Source organism: Callithrix jacchus, chromosome 2 (genome assembly GCF_049354715.1).
Source record: "Callithrix jacchus isolate 240 chromosome 2, calJac240_pri, whole genome shotgun sequence".
In the NCBI taxonomy this organism is placed as follows: Eukaryota; Metazoa; Chordata; class Mammalia; order Primates; family Cebidae; genus Callithrix; species Callithrix jacchus.
In genome coordinates, this window is record NC_133503.1 from 58,053,309 (window position 1) to 58,068,655 (window position 15,347).

General features: G+C 57.3%; 1 protein-coding gene across 2 annotated transcripts in view; it reads left to right on the forward strand.

The window, feature by feature from the left end:
- Positions 1-8,141: 8,141 nt before the first annotated feature.
- ADAP1 (ArfGAP with dual PH domains 1) overlaps positions 8,142-15,347 on the forward strand; it is a 57,837-nt gene continuing 50,631 nt past the window's right edge. Inside the window, exons 1-2 of one of the 2 annotated variants that reach the window (XM_035290164.3) lie at positions 8,142-8,437; positions 10,636-10,709. Coding sequence is in view for 1 of the 2 variants with exons in the window: in XM_035290160.3 (XP_035146051.1) it covers positions 8,356-8,437 (82 nt within the window). In the remaining variant the exon portion in view is untranslated. The remainder of the gene's footprint in view (positions 8,438-10,635; positions 10,710-15,347) is intronic. The other variant, XM_035290160.3, reaches the window with a different exon arrangement.

A 15,347-nucleotide genomic window follows, 5' to 3' on the forward strand; every position in this document is an offset into this window, starting at 1 on the left:
CCAAACCCAGGGACCTTCTGCGAAGTGACTGCCAGCGCCTCCCAGTGTTACGTAAGATGTTATTTGGGGAACTGGGTATATACACTGTCCTATTTTTGCAACTTTTTGGAAGTCTGAAATTATTTTGAAATGAGAAAAAAAATGCTTTGTATGAAACTGTAGTGGAATAGATTGAGTCAGTTCTCATTTAGAAATAACTTCAGTGAATTTCCAATAGGGATGATGCCGGCATGAATGGTTTCAGCAGGTCACAGGCAAAGAAGGCTGAGTCCCAGAATATCGCCATTGTGTGGACAGCCTGAGTCCTTACGAATGACCAGTGGCTTCCTGACATTGCCTTTGGTTTTCTAGGTCTGGTTGCTAAATGTGCTCAGCTTAAGAATCCAGACACCCTGTTGTTCCCGCCAGAGCTTCTGAGAAGATATTTCGGGTAGTCCATCATCTGTCATGTGCAGAATGTGTTTTATTTCTCATACACTTGTCATGATAAGCCAGCCACATTATTAAAAGGCTCCCAAAGACAATTTCCGGAACGTTTTCCAAGCGTTCCCCTTGGGCATGAGGTAAACCAGAGGTGGCTGTGGTCGAAGGCCTGGCCCTGTGGTTCTTCATGGTTCTTCCCGGGAGGGTGAGGCTTGACCTCGAGGCCTGGAGCCCCCCAGGGTCAGATCTGCAGCCCAGGGGCTAATGCCTGGGGCCTCATTTGCACAGGCCGGTTAGCTGGAGCTCAGCGCTGGCTCTGTTCCACCCAGGCTTCAGGAGCAAGGCAAACTACCTTCCTGAAGCTTCCTGTATTGTTTCCTCTGGCTGCACTAACAGATTACTGTCTGCCCAGGGGCTCGAAGCAACGAAAGCATTACTATTCCAGAGCAGTGTCTAAAAGGGGCCCAAGCCGGACACCGTGGCCCACGCCTGTCATCCCAGCAGTTTGGGAGGCCAAGGTGGGACGGTTACCTGAGGCCAGGAGTTTGAGACCAGCCCTGGCAATGTAGTGAAACCCTCTCTCTACAAAAAATGTTTTTAAAAAACTTCCCTGGCATGGTGGCATGCACCTGTAGTCCCTGCTACTCAGGAGGTTGAGGTGGGAGGGTCGCTGGAGCCTAGGACATAGAGGCTGCAGTACACTATGATCACACCACTGCAGTTCAGCCTGGAAGACAGAGCAAGACCCTGATTCAAATTATAAATAGCCCAACAGGGCTGTGTCCCCCCTCAGCAGGCTCTGGGGAAAACCTGTTTGCCACCTTCTCTGGGCCCTGCTGATCCAGGACCATCCCCATCTTGGTCCCAAACAACCTCATCTGCAGAGTCCCTCTTGCCATGTAAGGCACCATGTTCACAGGTCCCAGGGTCCGGGACGCATACATCTTCAGGGACACTTCTGTCCCCACAGCTTCTGGTTGTGAGGCATGTGGGTGGCTCAGGCTTCACCCGGGGTGGCACCAGGTCCCTCTGGTGGGTGGGGGGGCCGCGTGGCTCTGGGCGGCTGTGCGCCTCAGGTGTCTGCACTCCGAGGGGAGGGTGGCGGCCACTCGTCCACTCTGAAGAGTTGGGCAGGGGTCATGACTTGGGGCACCTGGCTTGGTCTTCGGGGCCGCCTGCCTGACAGGGCCGGACAGGGTACGGTGGTTTGGGACAGGGGGTGGGAGCCCACCCCGCTTAGCCTGCAGGGGCTACAGGACCTTCCAGGAAGCAGAAGCGCTGTGGTGGGGCGGCCCCTGCTGGACGGTGGTGGCACTGAGGCAGCCTCAGGTCAACTGCAGGGGCAGGGCCAGGTGGCTGTCACCTGGGGCAGGGACTGTGGTTCGTGCAGCTAGGCCTCTGCCCGAGGACCCACAGGCTAGGGCCAGGGCCATGCATCCTGAAGCCCCATGCCTTCCTGACTCAGTAGCCCACAGGGGGATTGGGGATCTAAGTAGAGCAAGGAGCCCCCTGCCCACACTGCCACCTGCCCGCCACCACCCCCACCGTTCCTGCCAGCTCAATTTTCAGGGAGTATGGAGACCCAGGTTTGGTCCAGATCAGGGCAGCACAGGGCAGGTGCCTACAAAGTGTGGGGTGCCGTGAGGGAGTGCAGGGGCTGAGCCAGAGCCTGGGCAGGGCAGGGATCTACCCACCAGTGGGGCAGCGATAGGGGCCAGGGCGGGATGGTCCAGGCAGGGGCCCTTTGGGCAGCAGAGCCACAGACCCTCCCCGGGGTCCCAGTTCTTCTCAAGGCAGATGTGGGAAGGCATCAGCCCTCCTGGGCGCCTGCTGGGGTGGGGTTCCTGCTTCACCGAGGCCTCTCTTTGAGGGGGGACATGGGGCTGGAGGTGCTGGGATTCTCTGAGGCCAGCAGTGCAGATACCAATCACTGTGCACAGACCAGCCAAACTTAGGGCCTCGAGCCTCATCTTCTGGCTCCCATTTCTATGGCTCTGGGGCTGGCTGGGTTCAGCCAGGCAGTTCACAAGCAGGTATGAGGAGGCTGGAGTCACTGAGCTCCTCCCTCGCTGCATGGGTTCCAGTCCCTGAGTGGGCAGGACTGGGCTCAGGGTCCTGTTCCTGGGCTCTTTCTGCATGGCCTCTGAAGTGTGGAGGCTGCAGGGGGGCTCAGCTGTGTACATGGAGGCAGGGCAGGGGCGAGGGGCCAGGCAGAAGCCACATCCTCATGTGACCCCATGTCAGAGGTCACAGGCCACCGTCTTGCATGGTCTGGGACAGTCACAGCCCCCTGCCGCATTGCAGGTGTGAGTGAGAGGAGTGTCAGTCACAGTGTGGGGAGGGAAGTGAGGGAGGAGGATAGGTTCATTTCATAGATCGTGGATAGAGATGATGGTGGTGACGGATGAGTCACAGGTGGCAGATAGATGACATAGGTAGAGGACAAGGAGACTGCTTGATAATAGATACGATAGACATGGATGGTGGGGGGAAGATGACAGGTGATAAAGACACATGATAGATCACACAGATAGATGATGGACAGATGGACAGAAGGTGATGGTGAGTGAGAGGGAGGCAGGGAGAGAGAGAGGGCACAGGCAAGGCCCCTCTGGGAAAGGCAAGCCCTGTCTAGGCTGCATCCGCCTGTCCTGATGCATGTCCACATCTCTCTCTCTGTGGGGCTGTGGGGCTTCACCAGCCTGACTCTGCAGAGTGCAGTCAGTGGGGGATCTCTCATGCCTGCCTCTGGCACAGACAGGCCTGTGGCTCATTCCCACAACAGCCCCCATGAGATGGGTGACCCAGCCTCAGTGTCCCTGTCTGCTAAAGCACATGGTATCATCCCGCCTGGGTGCTGAGGGGTGAAGTGGATTCCGGGGCAGAGGGGTCCATGTGGCTTCAGCCCGTGCAGCCAAGCAGGAAGAGCTGCTAGGTTTTTATTTAAATGCTAGAGAAATGGCCTTCAGAACAAGGATACGCATGCACAAAGCTCAATGCGTAGCACTGCTTGCATGTGACTGCACCCGCCACCTGACCCTCTGTGCTTGGCTCCTGTCACTCAGCACAGCGTGTTCAAGCTTCACCTGTGTCATGGCATGTCCATAGCTTAGTTGCACTTGGTGTGTGCACAGATGACACTTGGCTTATCCACCCATCAGCTGGTGGGTATTTGGGCTGTTTGCATTTGGGGCTGTTATGAGTTCATGCTGGCCAAGCACGGGCTCATGCCTATAATCCTAGCACTTTGAGAGGCTGAGGAGGATGGATCACCTGAAGCCAGGACTTCAAGAACTGCCTGGGCAACATAGAAAGACCCTGTCTCTACCAAAAAAACCCCCACAAAATTGAACTGGGCACTGTGGCACATACCTGTATTCCCAGCTATGCAGGAGACTCAGGAGGGAGGATTGGCTTGAGCCCAAGAGGTTGAGGCTGCAGTGAGCTATGATTGCACCAATGTACTCCAGCCTGGGTGACAGAGCGGGACCCTGTCTCGAAAAAAATAATAATAAAGAATGATGCTGCTGTGAACGCTGTCTGAGTATGTGTGGATGTGTTTCCTTAGTCCTCAGGTACACACTAAGGAGTGGGTTTCCTGGGTCACACGGTAGCTCCATGCCAGCCTGTTTTCCAGGGCGGCTACACCATTTCACAATCTACCTGCACTGTGGGAGGGTCCAGCATTCCCAAATCCTCACCGGCACTCATCTGTTTGTAAATCCTAGCGCCCACACGTCTTCACTGCGTCCTGGTGTGGAGTGGCGTCTCATTGTGGCTTTGATTGGCATTTCCCTGACGAATAACGGTGCTGAACATTTCCTGTGTCTGTCTTTTCCTTGGAGAAGTGTGTATTGAGATTTTTTGCCCTTGTTTTAATTGGTTCACTTGCCTTTTTTTTTTTTTTTTTTTTTGAGATGGAGTTTCGCTCTTGTTACCCAGGCTGGAGTGCAATGGCATGATCTCGGCTCACTGCAACCTCCGCCTCCTGGGTTCAGGCAATTCTCCCGCCTCAGCCTCCTGAGTAGCTGGGATTACAGCCATGTGCCACCATGCCCAACTAATTTTTTGTATTTTTAGTAGAAACGGGGTTTCACCTTGTTGATCAGGATGGTCTCGATCTCTTGACCTCGTGATCCACCCACCTTGGCCTCCCAAAGTGCTGGGATTACAGGCGTGAGCCACTGCGCCTGGCCCCACTTGCCGGTGTGTGAACCTCAACTCTATAGGCCAACAGTCATTGCTGAAAGGGACCAGGCTGGAGGGAAGGAGAGCACCTCCCAACATCCCGTGTCGAGCTGGGCCTCCTCCCCATGCCAAGTGCATGGTTCCAGCCCCAGAGGACTCTGCTGGTCCCAGGCCTCAAGAGGTGGCAGCTGGGGATGCCTGGGCCGTGACTGGAGCAGTCAGGCCAGTGCCAGCTGCCCAACGTAGGAGGAGAGGATGGGGTGATGGTGGGACCCCTGCCCAGGGAGAGTGCCCAGCCCCGTGCCTGCTGCCAGCCTCTAGGCCACAGGAAAGACTCTCTACACCCCACTTCTCCATGCCAGACCCCATCTCTATTTGGAAAACTAAGCAAAAGATACATTCAAATGCCCTAAAACCCAGTAAGCCAACCAGTGCACCCGCCATCCCTGGAGTGTCATCTTGGGGAGGCCCCTGCCAAATCCCTGCTTCCCACGGGGTTTCCAGGTCTAGCCCCACTCCCAGAAAATGGTGCTGAGACTATCTCTGGTCCTGGGTGCTGTTTCCCATCCCCTGCATTTCTGGACGCAGGGCCTGTTTCTGGGGAATCCCTGTGTCTCCTTTAAGCCTCTCCTGAGTGGAGCTCTTTAAAATCACTGTGCTGCTGAGCTTCTACTCCAGGTGCTTGAGGGGTGGTGGGCCCCCACAGCAGGCAGAAGGCACAGAGGCAGAGGACGGGGTGGAGGCCGCAGCCAGTGGGCTACCCTGGAGGGGGCTGGCCACACGGGGGCCTGACATCACGACCCCCATCCCCATGGCCTGGGCAGGCAGAGCCAGGAGCCACCCACCCCTGTGCTAAGCCTAGATGTTGAAGGCCCCTCCCTAGCATCTCCCAAGGGCTGCAGGACGGGCTTCTGAGCTCACAGACATTGGGGGAGGCGGTGTCCAAACAGATAATTGGACTGAATTAGCCCTGTCCCCTGCGAGGGGAAGCGAACCTCACTACCCTCCCCTCTCCTGAGGCCTAGCAGCTCCTGGGTTGAGCAATTCCTCCACTGGGTGTTAAGCAAGATGGTCGCAGAGCAGGGCCCAGCCCAGCCTCATTCCCTTTGCCTCGTCCCTGGGGAAAGCCCCCCTCTGCTGGAGCCAAGAGGTTCAACCTGCAGCTGCAGACCTCGGAGGGGCCAGCTTCCAATTAAAGTCACCTGCGGGCCTACTGTGTGCAGGCCCCACGCTCAGGGAACACTGGAAGAGCCCGGCCCTGCTCTCAGGAGCTCCCTGCCTAGGGCCTGCTGTGTGGTTGAGTGGTCATGGGGAGGTGAGTGCCTCTAGCCCTCGACTAGGGAGATGCTTGAGGAATGGGTGTTGGGGTCCCTGGTACAGCCGTGCAGGTCAGTGACAGATGGGGCAGGAGACTCAGCAGAGCTTGTGGGCTGCTGGGTGTGAGCAGGAGCAGGCAGGCTGCCTGTCTAGGCCTCTTATCAGCCCCTACTGGCCAGAACAGCCTTTGACCAGTGCTGGTCTGGGTCTGGCCTGCCCTGAGCTGTGCTGTTACCTTCCGGATTATTCCTGAGTCCTGAGCTCTGCACCCCTGCCTAGCCCTGACCATAGCCAGTGGGACAGCAGGATCCCAGGACAGCTGTGCTCTCAGGGGCCTGGGCAGCCTCCTCTCTAGAAGAATCTGCCTCAGCCCCAACATCTCTTAGATCTGTGCACTCATCACCTCTGTCTCATCCTCATGCCCTCCCACCTCCTGGGTGATGTCATCTTTCCCTTAGTGAGATGGAAAGACAGAAGAGGCAGGACACCCCCCCGCTGGAGCCGCCCCACATGGGGAGGAGGCCCTGGAACAGCAGATGATGGACTTGGCTCGTGCTGGAAGCCCTGGCATGTTGGACACCTGCTCACCCCAAGCCCTCCCTGTGGCCTTTTCTATGCCTCATGGGAGGACTTCCCCCTCTTTGGGGACCTTGGGTAATGGCTCTGTCAGGGTGTGTCACTTGTTATATCATTTTATGTCTATTCCAGTCCTGAGGTATGTGGCCTCCAGCAAGTGATTGAGCCTCCCTGTGCCTCAATCTTCCCAACTGAAAATGGGGCTTCAGTAAGAAAATACATGTCAGGTCTGGCACGATGGCTCAGGCCTGTAATTCCAGCACTTTCAGAGGCTAAGGCGGGCAGATGATGTGAGGTCAGGAGTTTGAGACCAGCCTGGCCAACATGGTGTAACCCCATCTTTACCAAAAAATAAAAAAATTAGCTGGGCATGGTGGCATGCATTTGCAGTCCCAGCGACTCAGGGGGCTGAGGCAGGAGAATCTCTTGAGCCCAGGAGTTCAAGACCAGCCTGGGCAACAAAGGTAAGACCCCCGTCTCAGGCTGGAGTGCAGTGACACCATCATAGCTTACTGCAGCCTCAACTTCCTGGGCTCAAATGATCCTCCTACCTCAGCCTCCTGAGTAACCGGGACTCCAGGCCCCCACCATCACACCTGGCTAAATTTTGCATTTTTTGTAGAGATGGGGTCTTGCCATGTTGCCCAGGCTGGTCTCAAATCCTGAGCTCAAGCAATCCACCAGCCTCCCAAAGTGCTGGGATGACAGCCCTTAGCCAAGAAACCCTGTCTCCCTGAATGAATGAATGAATGAATGAATGAAAGGCTTCAGGCTGAGGACTTTCATTCTCGAAGGTGCTGAGGAATTGTTTGTAATAGTGGATGCCTGGAAGGCAGTGGGGAGAGGCTTCATTTTTCAGTCCCGCTGGGGCCCAGGGCACGAGTTGCACTTCGGCAGACAAGAGCCGGCCTGTTTTCAGCAGCATGTGTTGCGTTAACAATGTAAGAAGAAAATGGAAAGAATTTGAAAAATCGCTGGGGTATGCAGAAGAAGGGCTCCCAAGTCTGGGAGGAGGGGACATCAAAGCCAAGTTTTTGTTACCGGTCAGCTGCCATGTCAGGTCCTGGCCGAGACCCTCAGCCTGCCTGAGTGGGAGGGGTGCTAAGTGGGTCCTGTCTGTGGGTGGTGGGCGGCGGGGCGGGTCTCAGGGGGCGGCTCCACTTGGGCCCTCTGCGGCCTCAGTGCCCTGGGACGGTGGCGTTTGTCGCTTGCTGTCCGCCCCTCCCAGGCAGGGATGGTGTGAGCGCGCTGGTCCCCAGAGGGGCACACACACCTTCCTTCCACGAGCACCCCCGTGCCCATGGTCTTGGTGGGCTCAGCAGGTGCCCTCTGCGCCCGAGACCCCTGCGCGGCCCCACAGTGGGTATGCAGGCTCCGTCCTGGCGCATATGGCTGCACGAGGGTCTCACCCAGGACGTCCAGGTTTTGGGGGTGCCTCACGCCTGGGCAGGTGGGGCGCTGAGCCCCGGATAGGGGCAAGCGGCGGCGACTTCCCGGAGGGTTCTTGGGGCGCTCGGGCTGGGGGGTGCCGGAGCGGCCAAGGGAGGAGGCCACACGCCCGCCCGTCCGCGCCGCTGGGGGCCGCCCGCGGGCCTTGCCGGCCAGAGCGCAACGTGCGCCCCGGGCCCCGCGCCGGCACTGGCTGAGCGACCGCGGCTGAGACACGAGCAGTGGCGGCGGCGGCGGCGGCAGCGGCGGAGGGCGGGAGGAATGCGGAACCTGCGAGCGGGCTGAGGCCGCCCGGGATGGCGCAGGGACGGCGGCGGCGGGCGGCCTGCACGGGGTCCTAGCGAGCCGGGCGGACGCTCCCTGCCCCGGCCCCGGCATCGGCATCGCGGGCGCATCGCGGCCATGGCCAAGGAGCGGCGCAGGGCGGTCCTGGAGCTGCTGCAGCGGCCGGGGAATGAGCGCTGCGCGGACTGTGGCGCCCCGGGTAGGTGCGGGCCGGGTAGGCCCTGGTGGGTGGGCGCAAGGGTCCCGGGTGGGCGCGGGGGTGCCGGGGACTGGGCGGGCGGGGGTGGAGGCGCAGAACACCGGGCCAGGTCGGCGCTCGGGTGGGGCCCGGGCCCGGCTGCACCTGCGGGGACCCAGACGTCTCCCCGGGCCGGGCGGAGCGGAAGGCGCCTCCCGAGGGCCCCAGAGGCCCCCCGGCCGCCGCCTCCCCTCCCCTCCCCCGCCAGGCTGCGTGTCTCTCGGTCACCGTGGACCGCCCGCCGCGTTGCGAAAGCTCAGGCTCCGCATAGAAAGAGGAAATTGGGGCTAGCTGCAGGGAGGGAACGGACTGCCGGCCGAAGGGCTCTGCCGGGGTGCGGGGTCCGTCGGCTCGGGGGCCACCTCGGGGTGACGTCATGCCTCACCCCCTCCCGCCTGCGCTGGGTCGGGGGTCCGTGGGGGTGAGCGGCGCCCCTCCCCCGCTGCCTGCACCTGGCTGCTCTGGTGCAGGTGCCAGGACAGATGGGACCTCGGAGAGGTGGAGCCGGATGCAGGTCGTGTTCACCTGCCGCCAGTTTTCCTGGCCAGGTATCCCTGACTTGGTTCCTTGCACCCCTGGTCTGTGGGATGTCAAGGCACTGGAGTCCAAAGGCGGGGAGTCCCTCCCTTCCAGGCCTGGTCCTGCCATTGGCTGCAAAAGGGCCCAGCGCCCAGACCAGCCCTGCCCTGCTCAGAGCTGTCAGCCCCAGGCCATTTGTCCTGTGTGGAGAGGGACCTGCAGGAGCAGTCCCACCACCCCGGGCACACCAGGAATCTGGGGGCCAATTGCCCAAGCCCCTCGGAGCAAACCTAAACTCACCAGCAGTGGCCCAGGTTGGGGGGCGGGGAGGGGATGGAAGACCCTGCATTTGCCCCCAGGGTCCTGGATCAGCATGCAGCCTCTGCACACCTGGAAATAGGACCTGATTCCCTCAGCAATGGAGGGATCTCTGCCAGCCCCAGGTCTTGGTGGCTGCTGTCCAGCCACAGTGTGGCTGGAGAGGCCACACCAGGAGCTGGGGTGGTCAGAGGGGGACAGTCACAGGCTTTTCTGGAAAGACAGGTTGGATCCACAGCCTTTCCATGGCCTCCTGAAGCAGGATGGTGCAGGGTCTGTGCCATGGTGTGATGGGGCGGCCCCCTGGGCTTGCTCACCCCAGACTCTCCCCACTGACCCCCAACCTTTATTTCCGCCTGTTCAGGAATGCTTGGCCAGAGAGCCAGAGGAAAGGGCCTGGTGTGGGGTTGCTGTGGCCCAGCAGGAGGGAAGCTGGGTTTGTCTCTGAACCTCTGGCCACACAGCCTGGGAGCAGCTTCTCTGGATGTAGAGCCCCTCTCCAGCCACCCTCTGGGCCTCCCAGCCTGGCAGGAGGAAGAGGGGACTTCCCTAGTCTGCTGGGCCCTTCAGTGGCCCTTCTCCTCCCAGTGGGTACAAGTGTGCCTCGACCACCTGCTATGCTTCCAGCCTGCCCACCCCCCGCCGAGCAGTTCTCGCCCCCCCATTCCCCATGCTGCCTGGCACAGGGCCGCACCTCTGCTTTTTTAGAATTGGCTCATGACCTCAGTGTCTTGCCTCCTCTGTCGGGTAGCACCATGGAGTGGGGATATTGTGAAGGGTTGCTCTCATTTCTCAGTCAGGGAGACTGATGCCTTGCAAACTGGAGCTGTCTTAGGGGACGTGAGCCCCAAAGGTAGACCAGGCCTCCTAAGGCCGGGCCACACCCGGCCACTGTGCTTATCCCCGCTCCCAAGGGCTATGTCCATGGGGTAGAATGGAGGTATCAGGAGGTGGGGGGCTGCCCAGCCCCCCATGATCCCATGGCATATCCTGGAGGGCTCTGTGCTTCTTTGCTGATGCTTGCTGCTCTGGGGCCTCCCATTCCTGCTGTGGCCCGGCAGGGTGAAGAGGAGCCTTGCCGATGTTGATAGGGGCTGGGGTGACCGACACTTTCTGCTGTCCTCAGAACACCGTCCTATGCACTGGCTCACAGCTGGTACAGACCTGGACAGCAGTGGGACATCAGACAGGCCCAGGCCTGGGGGTGCTGGGGTGGACTTGGACAAGCCTCACCCACTGGCGGTGTGAGGGAGGCAGTGTGGGGATCTCTGCAGCCTCCACAGAAGCTCTTTCCAAACTCTCTCCATTATCTATCCCAATAGTGGGTTCCCCTGGCCTTGAACAGGGGGCCTCACCCAGCGGCCACCCAGAGAGCCTCTCATCTCAGGCCTGGCAGGTAGGTGAATGGGGATGTGCTTGGATCCACTGTCCTACGAGACCTGGGTGGGGGTCTCCATCCTAGGTGGGGGTTGGGGGAGGGAGGAGGTGCCTCTGCATCCTTGGAGCTGCCTGCTGAATTGCAACAAAGAACAGGGACCGGGTGTGCTTTGGGAGGCTAAGCCAGGAGGATCCTTTGAGGCCAGGAATTGGAAGCTGCAGTGATTTGTGATCACACTGCAGGCTAGGCCAGAATGAGACCCTGTCTCAACTAAAGGAAAAAAAGACAGATTCTCCTCTTTGAGTCTCAGCCCGTCTGATGCCCTGGAAGGACTGGGGTGTCTGAGCTCTTTTTTTCTTTTTTCCTTTTTCTTTTAAGATAAGGTCACCTGTCACCAAGGATGGAGTGTAGTGGCACAATCTTGATTCACTGCAGCCTCTGCCTCCAGGGGTCAAGCAATCCTCCCACCTCAGCCTCCTGAGTAGCTGGGACTGCAGGTCCATGCCACCACGCTCAGCTAATTTTGTTTTGTTTTTTTGAGACAGTGTTACTATGTTACCCAAGCTGGAGTACAGTGGTGCAGTCTTTCCTCACTGCAACCTCCAACTCCCGGTTCAAATAATTTTCCTGCCTCAGTCTCCCAAGTAGCTGGGATTTCAGGTGTGCACCATCATACCTGGCTAATTTTTGTGTTTGTTTGTTGTTTTTGAGACAGAGTTTCGTTCTTGTCACCCAGGCTGGAGTGTAGTGATGGGATCTTGGCTCACTGCAACCTCTACCTCCTGGGTTCAAGCGATTCTCCTGCCTCAGCCTTCCAAGGAGCTGGGATTGCAGGTACCCACTAGAAACCCCAGCTAATTTTTATATTTTTGGTAGAGATGGGGTTTTACCGTATTGGTCAGGCTGGTCTCGAACTCCTGATCTTAGGTGATTCTCCTGCTTTGGCCTTCCAAAGTGCTAGGATTATAGATGTGAGCCACTGCACCCAGCCATAATTTTTGTGTTTTTAGTAGAGACAGGGTTTCAGCATGTTTACCAGGCTGATCGTGAACTCCTGACCTTAAGTGATCTATCCACCTCAGCCTCCGAAAGTGTTGGGATTCCAGTTGTGAGCCACTGTGCTCAGCCTAATTTTTGTATTTTTTTGGGACAGAGACGGGTTTTGCCATGTTTGTCAGGCTGGTCTCAAATTCTTGGCCTCAAGCAGTCCTGCCTCAGCCTCCTAAAGTGCTGGGATTACAGGCATGAGCCACCTCGCCTGGCCTGTATCTGGGCTCTTTAACTGGGTTGGAGAGCAGGTATTAACTGGTAGTTCCTAAGAAGCTTGTGGCCTGGACCATCCCATGAAGGCCCTGGTAGCTCAGGTGCTGCTCTCTTATTCCACACCTGAGCCCCTAGCCAGATCCAGGCTCCAGGGTGGCCCCGGCTCCAGGGATAACTGGGCACGAGTGACCCTGGAGGCCAGTCCTCCAGGCTCAGAGGAATCTGAGCCCATGCTTACAACGTCTACGGGGTGGACTTATAGCTCAGGCTTCTTATTCAACCCAGGAAGGCTTCAGGGTAGAGGTGATGTTTCAGAACTTGCTGGTAGCAACTCCCTTAGTAGAGAGGAGTTTTCGGAATTTGGCCTGGCATGGGTGAGCGTGAGAAGAAGCCTGCTGAGTGGGGGCCTGAGGAGACTTCCTTCACTCCCCAGGGCAGCAGCCCAGCTAGGTTGGATTTTTAAAAAAAATAATAATTTCACTTCTCATCATTTTAAGTGCACAGTTCAGGGTCATTGAGCACGTTCACCTCACCAAGCCACCGCCGCCACCACCATCATCTCCAGAAGCACCTTATCTTCCCAAACTGAAGCTCTGTCTCCTTTCAACAACGGCTCCAGATCTCCTCTCCTCAGTCTGAGGCACCCACCCTTCTTTCTTTCTTTTTTGAGATGGAATCTCTTGTTGCCCAGGCTGGAGTGTAGTTCAGGCGATTCTACTGCCTCAGCCTCCCAAGTAGCTGGGATTACAGGCATGCTCCACCATGCCCGGCTAATTTCTGTATTTTTTAAAAGTATTTTTAGTAGAGACAGGGCTTCACCATTTGACCAGGCTGATCTCGAACTCCTGATTTCAGGTGATCCTCCCACCTCAGCCTCCCAAAGGGCTGGGATGACAGTCATGAGCCACCGTGCCCAGCCTCTACTTTCTGTCTCTATGAATCTGATGACTCCAGGGACCTCGTAGGAGTGAAACTGTGCAGCATTCATTTTTTTGTGACTGGCCAAATTCACTCAGCCTAACGTCCCCAGGTTCATGGATGCTGAAGTCCTGACCTCAAGTGCTCCACCTGCCTCAGCCTCCCAAAGTGCTGGGATTCCAGGTGTGAGTCACTGTGCCTGGCCTAATTTTTGTATTTGGTTGGTAGAGACAGGGTTTTCCATGTTTGCTTCAGGTTGTTTGGGCTGTACGTGTCGGGTCCAGCCCTACAGGATTCTGTGAGCCCCTCCCGGCTGGTGCAGAGATGAAAAATTGTAGAAATAAAAGACACATGGACACAGAGATAGAGAAAAGCGAGTTGGGCCGAGGGGTCCGCTGCTACCCAGATAGAGGAGACCAGCAGTGGCCCTGAATGCCGAATGCTGGGACAGACGCTCTCACTTTTAATGAGTTGCAAATCTGGGGGCAGGGTAGGTAGGGTGTGGCCTTGGCGGTTGGTGACTAGGGGCGGCGTAGATACAGTGTGGCAGTGATAGGGTCAAGTATATCACGTGTCATTCAGGTAGGGGCTTAGGAATTTCTGGCACCGAAGTGAGGTAAGGAGCATAATGCATCAGCACCTTTTCCATACTTATCAATAAAGAACTACAACATTAAAATTTATACTACTATTACTGATTATATTTTCTAAGAAAAAAGAAACCAGGTGCAGAAGCAGAACATGAGAGTGGACATGGAATGTGACCACTGAAGCACAGCATCACATAGAGACAGTTAAGGCCCCAGATGTCTGTGGGTCTATCTGACAGCCATCAGGCCTTACCACAAGCGCTTGGAGAAGCAGAGTTTTCTCCAAACTTCCCCAGAAAGGAGATGTCTCGGCTATTTTGGACATCTCATTCCCTAGCTGGCTAAACGGTGGGTGCTTTCACAGCGCTGGCGCTGCCACACAGCCAGGGCGCCCTCCAGCAGCCCTTACGTGGGCATGACAGAGAGCTTAGAGAATCTTGCCTTAGAGTCATTCATTTCACAATGTCACCCCAGGTTCACACTTCTGACCTGATAGGCATTAGTAAAAGAATTAAGATCACCTATGAATAACTAAGATCACATATGAATAACTAATAACTTCTACGGTTATATTTCTAGTTACTTTCTTCTTCATTATTTATATGGAAATAGGCTGAGGCCTTTTGCTCCTGCCTCGGTGCTTATGGGATCTCCCCACTACCTGTACCCAGGGCTGGAGTTGCTGCGTCCCATGGTGATTCTTTGCTTAGCTGGTTGAGGTTAACTGCTACAAATGGTTTTCCCTACCTGGTTTTGCACTCAAGCCACAGGCCATCAGGTCCCATGTGCCTGCCTGCCTGCCTGCTGCCCTGCGGCCGGGCGTGGAGGGCTGGTGCAGGCCACCAGCTGGCACTCAGGGCTGGAAGGAGTTGGAGACCTTTCCCTCGGCCCTGCACTTGGTGCCCAAACCCTGGCCAAGCTCCCTGAATTCCAGCCTAGACAGGGTCCCCTCCCCAGATGGACCCAAGCTGTGGTGCGGGCAAGGGTTACCCCTTTGTGGACTCCTTGAGCCACTGGGCTGGCCGTGACTGCAGACAGCTTCTCTGATGCACAGGCGCTGTGAGTTGGACCTCAGCTCCAGATGCATCTCAGGTTGGTGTGGCGCTGCCACCACCCCCATGCCCTGTGCTCCTAGACTGTTGCCATTCTGGACTCAGAGGCCTTTGCCAAGCCTTGCTCTGTGGCAGCACCTGGCAGGCAGCTACATCCTGGCATCTTCTCCCCTGTCACCCATCAGGTGGCCACATGGCCCCATTTAGCAAATGAAAGAATGAGGAAACGGGAAGGAACTTGGTGGGGTCTAAGGTGGCCAAGGTGGCACGTGGCTATGTGGCCAGGAGGTGTGTTCTTAGGTGCCTGGGAGAGGCAGAAAAGGCTCACGAGGGCTGAGCTCCAGCGTTGCCCTCCTCTGGGCTCTAGCAGGCAAGGCGCCTTTCCCGGCTCCATGCATGTGTCCTGAGTGCCTTGCCCTGTACAGTCACTGGGGCCCAGGGAGACCGGACCAGACCAGGCCTTTGCCCTTGGCATCTGCGTTCCTTGGAGGGGAGACAAAGACAGATGGTGACAGCACTCGGGGACAGGGAGGGCCGAGGGCAGAGTTGGAATTGTGAGTGAGGATGATGGCGGTGGGCTTCTGCTCTGTGAGTGGTTGACAAGGATGCCTTTCAGCTGAGACCTGGGTGGTGAAAGGGGTGGGGCCTGCAAACCTCTAGAGGAAGGACATTCCAGGACGTGGGACTGGCTGAGTCTAAAGGCTCCGGGTCCAGGCCTGGCCTGTTTGAGGAACAGGAAGAAGTCTCAGAAGGCAGCAGAAGGCTCTGGAAACAGCAGGGAAGAGGCCCACACTGGGCAAGGGCTGCCTTGGTATGCTGGCAAGTCGGCTTCG